This window comes from Fragaria vesca, linkage group LG7 (genome assembly GCF_000184155.1).
Source record: "Fragaria vesca subsp. vesca linkage group LG7, FraVesHawaii_1.0, whole genome shotgun sequence".
NCBI classification, from domain to species: Eukaryota; Viridiplantae; Streptophyta; class Magnoliopsida; order Rosales; family Rosaceae; genus Fragaria; species Fragaria vesca.
In genome coordinates, this window is record NC_020497.1 from 18,780,915 (window position 1) to 18,788,217 (window position 7,303).

General features: G+C 35.9%; 2 protein-coding genes across 2 annotated transcripts in view; one reads left to right on the forward strand and one right to left on the reverse strand.

The window, feature by feature from the left end:
- The first annotated feature begins 1,384 nt into the window (after window positions 1–1,384).
- On the forward strand, window positions 1,385–2,930 carry LOC101296810 (transcription factor bHLH61-like). The gene is made up of 4 exons (XM_004307661.1): window positions 1,385–1,550; window positions 2,229–2,354; window positions 2,523–2,693; window positions 2,765–2,930. The coding sequence occupies exons 1-4, from the start codon at window positions 1,473–1,475 to the stop codon at window positions 2,858–2,860; spliced, it is 471 nt and encodes a 156-aa protein (XP_004307709.1). The 5' UTR covers window positions 1,385–1,472; the 3' UTR covers window positions 2,861–2,930.
- Window positions 2,931–6,642: 3,712 nt separating this feature from the next.
- The window catches only part of LOC101297091 (BTB/POZ domain-containing protein At3g56230-like), a 1,446-nt gene continuing 785 nt past the window's right edge, over window positions 6,643–7,303 (reverse strand). Inside the window, exon 3 of the mRNA XM_004307662.1 lies at window positions 6,643–7,110. Coding sequence (XP_004307710.1) covers window positions 6,652–7,110 — 459 coding nt within the window. The 3' untranslated portion in view covers window positions 6,643–6,651. The remainder of the gene's footprint in view (window positions 7,111–7,303) is intronic.

Consider the following 7,303-nt stretch of genomic DNA (forward strand, 5'->3'; position numbering starts at 1 on the left):
CGTACGGATTTCCGCCGTTTCTCCACCATTCCAGCGCCGGCGAAGCCATTTCTTCTCCCCGGCATGATCCTTGACCTCCCCCGACAGTGTTAAAATGAAGAAAAAGGCCGGAGAGATCGCGATCGGAGGTCCACCATGATCGATCGTGAAGTTCTGAGTGAGATTGCTGCACAGACCTCCGATCGCGATCTCTCCGACCTTTCTTATTCATTCCAACACCGTCGGGGGAGGTCTGGGATCACGCTGGGGAGAAGAAGCGGCGTCGCTGGCGTTGAAATGGTGAAGAAACGGCTGAAATCCGTACTGACGTCCGCACCTGAGACAGACTATATATATATATTAGTAGCTAAACCTTTTCCTTTTATAGCATAATCAAGTGGTTTTTGGCACTTATTTAAGGAATTTTGATTATTAGATGAGATTGTTAACCTTTTTCCTCGATCATTAGAAACAAATACAAACTTCACATGCATGTCGTGATCGATGTTTATAGTTTCTAAAAGATGCAGAAATTAATCTTTCATGTTCGTTAGGGTTTTAGTTAGAGATGATAGATTTATATTGAAGAAAAAAAACGCACGTCCCTTAAGTTGATATCTTTTTGGTACAACAGGGCAGAGTTCATATAAATTTTAATTCCACCACTGCTTCATTTGTTTTATCAGTTAGCTAGAGGAGTGTAAATATTAACAAGTTCCCGGATAATCAAACTTTATGCTCAGCAACTCAATTTAAGGTGGAAACGGTACCCATCTATTAAGCAATTATTTATGTGATCTCATCAGAAGAGAAATTATATATGAGCTTTTAGAGTTTTAGGTTAATATAATTAAAGTGATTGAAAAATGTGAAAATAAGAGTTCAAACTAATGAGAGTAAGAGTTTTTTTTTTTCTTTTTTTCTTTTTTTCTTTTTTCTTCTGATGATCAGAGTATCATGTGAGGATTCCTTTTGATATAAAGAAACAAAACCCTAGATAGTATCATTTGGGTAACTCAACTAATTTTAGCATTTCTCACGATCATTTTCCCCACTTCTCCTGCAATTCATATGGCCAATGCAATCTTGTTATATCTAGCAAGGAATCAAGAAAGAAAAAGAGGATGCTAGCTATCCCAAGAAACAATTTTCACCAGCTTTTCATATTTGCCGATGTAGCTAGCAATCCACAAAAACTAAAAGTCTCACAACAATTAATTTGTACTATGGTCAAAAGGGCAGTATAGTAATTGGGTACAGAATATAATTCTTCATAATATATATTTTGTTGTGAAAACAAAAAACAAAAAACTGAGGCAGTCATGTGGGAAGCAAACAGGTGATCATATAGATTTGAGAGCTCATCCCCCTCCTATATAAACAGCTTTCAGAGCTTTTCAGAGTTGTAAGGAAGAGAAAGAAAGATAGAAGCATAAGAGAGAAAGGGAAATCAGAAGCTGAAAGATAAAAGAGAGAAAGATATCGAATCCGATATGGTTTCTAGGGAGCACAAGAGAGCAGCACTTTATGAGAAGCTGCAGCTTCTTCGTTCCATTACTAACTCTCATGCTGTAATTCCCTGAGGCCTTTGCTTCCATTGGCTTAAAGCTTCTCATCCTTAACCAAACACTGAATTGCATGCTTCTCCTTTTTGTTTCCTTTAGCATGTATACTCTGATTTCCTTCATTCTTTGCTTATATATACCTTACAGAAACCTCAGAAACTCTAGCTCTTCCCCAGTATAATAATCGTCCTTCAATTCTATCTATCTACCTATATGTTTTCCATGCCATGGTTTTCCTTCCGTTAATATGAGACGATAGTTTAATTGTTTGTGTAATCTGTAAAATGTACTTACAGAGATAGACTAGCTTGTAAATACAGTTATAGCTAGCCATTGTGTTTGTTTCCTGATTAATTTTCATTATGTTCTTAATTTCTTTCTGAAAAGTCTCATTCTATAAGCTTTATTGAGTGTGAATTGATGAGAAATCTAGACTTGTATTAATCAGATAGTAATTATTATTCATCTACTTCTATAATTTACTTTAAAAGTTTACAGAGATAATTGGAACTTCTCATGTGTACAAGGCAACAAAAATTCACGCATGTTAGTACATATTTAATTAATTATCTAAAATTATGATGGGAGAGCTAGCATGTACATTCCATAATAATTTTTTTGTTTTGTTTTGTTTTGTTTTGTTTTTAAAGTTGATTCTTTACTTTGTGAATATCTGGGTGACAGCTAAACCAAACCTCAATCATAGTAGACGCATCAAAGTACATTGAAGAGCTAAAACAGAAAGTGGAAATACTCAATCAAGACATTGCAGATGCAACTTCAAGTCACGACCAGAATCAATTGCCTGTGGTACTACTATTATAAACTCGATCGATTAATCCCCTCGCTTTTCCTTTTTTTCTTTTTTGCCTCGTTTACGATCTCATTTGATATTTGCTTCCAGTATTTCTGTATGATTATCGATCTAGTACTAATCGATACGAGGATATGTGTGTGTCCGTTTTATCATATCAGCAGGTTACAGTGGAAACCCTAGAAAAGGGGTTTTTGATAAACGTGTTTTCGGAAAAGAGCTGCCCAGGTTTGCTTGTTTCTGTACTGGAAGCCTTCGAAGAGTTGGGTCTAAATGTGCTTGAAGCTAGGGTTTCATGTGCAGAAAGTTTCAGATTGCAGGCAGTTGGAGGAGAAGTAAGACATTCAATATAAGCATATAGGAGAACTATTAATTCTTGAGAGAACTAACTTATTTTGTACTGCAGAATGAAGAAGAAGGTGAAGGGATTGATGCTCATGCAGTGAAACAGGCAGTGGCAGTGGCTATTAAGAACTGGAGTGAAAGTACCGAACAAGACTAATCAAGCTTCGGTTAACATATTAATGCTCTAAGTACCTTATATATCTCAATTTGGAATCATCGATTTCCATCTTCTTTTTTCTTGTGTAGCTAGCTAGCTAAGCTAGGTTGGCATGAATGATCTAATGATCTTGATCAAGAACTCAAGCTTCTAAAACAACGAGTTATGCGCGATTACTTTATCATATAACAAAATTCTAACAAGCTCCATGATAATTAAAAAAGACTGTCAACATTGGCCAATTAACTAGTGAATATAAAGTCCTTCCTAAATCAGGACTTCTCATCTTTGCACAGCATAATATGCGATTTTGGGTCAGGAATAACTTCAAGTCGAATATTGGTATCAAAGAAGCTATAGGGTAGTCAAACTCCAACAGATCTTCCAAAAAAATTAATAATTAGATTCGAGAATTTCGATTGAATGCTTTCAATCATACTATTGTTGGAACAGTCGACCTCCAATGCCAATATGTCATTGTTCATTTGTTCTCATATGTTTCCGACTCCAGTTGCGGACCTACTTGAAAAGCCCAATGAGAAGGATGATGCCATCACTGAATTTTTTTAATTTTATTGATTACAATGCTTCTCATATCACTACAACAATTCTCACCAAGGCCACATACAACAGTGGTAAATATGGTCAAAAACCACACATGTTCGTGTCAAAACCCCATTTGCCACACTACAACCACATATTTTGGGTATGTGGTGTATAAAACCGTTGTAATGAGAGAAACAGCCACACTTAAACTAGAACGTGGGTGACAATGGTGGGTAGAAATCATTATTATAATTTTTGTTTTTTTTTTTTACCTTTTTAATTTGTTTCTGGTCCATTTTCCGGTCTTTCTGGGGATTATGGTTCATATCGATCTGAATATTTGATTTCATCTCTCTGGGGATGTATGGGTTCAGTGATGTTCTTTAGTTGAGTCACTGTCATAATATCTGCTAGTGTGACGAATTTTGAGATCGATGATATGCATACACTCCCATCATTGAAACGCTAAGCAACATTCAGATAAGGTCGGCATTCTGAGGTTCTTTCGATTTTACTTGGTGTGCATCATGACGACCATCCTTGCATGCATAGAACAATGAGTGTGTTAACTCAGAGCAGAGACTTCTCAAGTTATCAAATCTGTCAAAATCAAATAGGTTCAATTAACATCGAAGCAAAATGAATAGATATAGCTAGCAAAGCAAAAAAAATTTACAACATAACCCAAACCTGATATCATACAGCGAAGAACAATAGTTTTGGTCCCAGATCTAGGAGGCGGAGAATACATAGCTACCATGAGTCCATCACGTTGAATCCACCCACTTCATCCATAACAACCAAATCAAGAGAAAAGATCGAAGAAACCCATTTAATTTCCAGCATTTAAATCCATAATTGAAAACGAAAAAAATCCTTGTACCTATATTAAGTCAAGGATTCAAGAATGGCCGGCAACACTTCTTTCCTCAGATCTGGTTTTCCAAACTTCACAGAGGCTATCACCACTAGGTCAGTGACGCTCAAGCAACATCAGATAGTTGAGATTGCCCTCTTTCCCCTTCATGGATGATTCATTGGATGATAAATGGATGGTTAGAGTGAGATTAGAGCTTGAAGATAAGACAAAAGAAAGGAGAGAAGAGAGAGAAGAGACAGGAGAGACAAGAGAAGAAGAAACGAGTCAGGCCAATTTTTATCAAACATCAATATAAAACCCTAAAATAAATACCCACTCATGAATTAAAAAAGGTAAAAGTATTTATTGACAAGAAAAAAAAATATATATATATATTTAATTGAAGCCTGGCCCTTTTATGTACATGATTTTAGGAATATAATTTGAATAACTATAAAACATTACATTTGTATAAAGAAAAACAGTAAATTATTGCATTCCCACACTTTAGTGTAAGAAAGTGTGGTTCGTGAGAGAAACGGACACCACCTGCCCCAATCTCCACATTCGCTCAAGTTTGTAGCAATGTCAAATGTGGCTAGTTGTTGTGGTGTATGAACAAATTCTACGTACCTCATCTTACCCTAATTATTTAGTTCCTTAGTTTACTCATTCTTCTGTGGGAAGAAACGATGTTAGTAAAGGATCCATTAATTAAGGCTTCTTAAATGTTTCACCGGAAAATAGATAAATAATGCAACTTTTCTTAGGTACCTATATGTATGTAATCATGTTGAAAAATAAACTTATGGTAAATCTAGTCATTATAGAATAAAAACCATACCAATGGAGTTCAGTATAATTTGTTCTTAGGAGAATATCACCCTTATTGACGGACTAATTATGGCATAAATCAGTAAGACAATAAACCATACCGAAGTGGAGCTCTTCATTTCATTCAGCGAATGCCCTTGTAATCTGCATGCATAATCGTGGATTCTTAAGTGCCAATGCCTCATATTTTGCAGAGAAAAGTATGTCTCCCTTGTTTTTGACTATGAACTCCAAAGCACCATTCTTGACCGGGGCTAGATAGGAACGCACATTCGTAATCTCTAACACATCAAGGGCATTATTTAAGCTCAGATTTTTGATCAAATGACGCTCACAGAACTTGAGCAAGTATGGGATTTGGTACTTGTCGGCTGCAAGGGACAATGCTTGTTCATCTTATCTTCAGGCAACTCCGCAGTATAGAGGAACTCTATGAAAGAATCGAGCTCATCATGCTTCAATTCAGGCAATACTATGAAAGTATGAAGTCCATGCCTTTTTTCCTTAGGGGTTTGCATTCTTCCGACGAGCCTAATCTGTTGTTGAAGTCTTCTGATCTGCTTCTCTACAACATTGAATAACAACGTACATAACATATGCTACGGTATTAACGGAAGTTGATTTTATGAAGTTTATAAGGGGAAAAAGATAGAGATATTCACCAATATGGCTTTGTGTGCAGGTATCGCAGATCCCTTATCACCAGAACGAACTAGTATATCAGTGTCAATTTGATCTTTAAACATAGAAGAGAAACCGAGGAATCTATTCTTCTCTCTGAGTTCTGGTATTTCTTTCAATTCTTCCAGAGGAGTAGTTAACCATTTTGACACATCCGTGAAATTTCTGACTTGAATTCCTCACAAAATAAGCGTCATTTGTCAATTTTTGTAATTGAGGTTAGTCTGAATATAAATTCTTGTCATTTTAAAACTCTATATCATGAAATCCAAACAATGAAATTCTCAATTAATGGAATTTAGATTCATAGAATTGTAATTCCCATAATTTTGAAATTTCTAAGGAAATTGAAATTATTTTATCTAAACGTACGCAACGTAAAAGACTCTGCGGATAGACCAATATGTAATCCTATCACTGATCCATATCTAGAATTGGCTATGGTACTGTATCATCCCGTAAATTGATACATAATTAAGGGCTAGCTGTTATATCCCTTAAATGATTACGTAATATTTGTTTTCATTGCCTAATAAAATTCATTAATACTATTGATCCAACCCAATATTAATTATGATTTGGCAAGATATATTTCATTATTTCGTAAAGTAATTTTTTTTATTTACTGATATATAGGAGTATTGATGTCACAAATCTTAGGTCTCATGAATTACGACCCCTATCACTGCGCTATTCATCATTTCTGATAGCAACTGGTACCCCCATATATGCATGGTTTCAATGGATCATATATATGAGTTGGCCGAGTGAAAAGAAACAATAATTTTAGCTGGACAGAAGGTTTAATTTTGCTGAAGTGATGCATTCTTAACCTTTTAGATCAACATAACTAATATCGTGCGGCTATACACTAACCCACACAATTTCTTTTAGCATCCATCAATGACGCCCTTGTAATTTGCACGCTTAAGTGCGGATTTTTAAGTGCAAATGTATCATACTTGGCAGAAAACACGATCTCCTGCATGTTTTTGACAATGTAGTTCAAGGCATTCTCCTTCAACGTTAAAAAGGAACAAGTATCCGCGACCTCTAAAACATCGAGAGCATTCGAAGAACTCAAAGACTTGTGCATGTAGCGTTCACAGAGCTTTTGTAAGTATGATATTCCGTACTTATCAGCTGCAAGGGATAATGAGTAGACATGCTTGCTCATCGTTTCTTCAGTCAAGTCACCACTATAGAGGAGTTCCAAGAAAGACTCGAGCTCTTCGTGATTCAACTCCGGCAATGTTATGGTGTCGTCGATAGGTGGAGCTTTGCATCCGTCTGAGTCCAGCATGTTGCTAAAGATTTCCGATCGAATTGCCTAAAGTAAAACATAAATGATGTAAATGCATATGTCCCAAGTAATAGAAAACAATATTGAACATAATCATCCTTACCAATATCAGGAGATATATATATATATATATATATATATATATATACAGAGAGAGAGAGAGAGAGAGAGAGAGAGAGAGAGAGAGAGAGAGAGAGAGAGAGAGAGAGAGAGAGAGAGA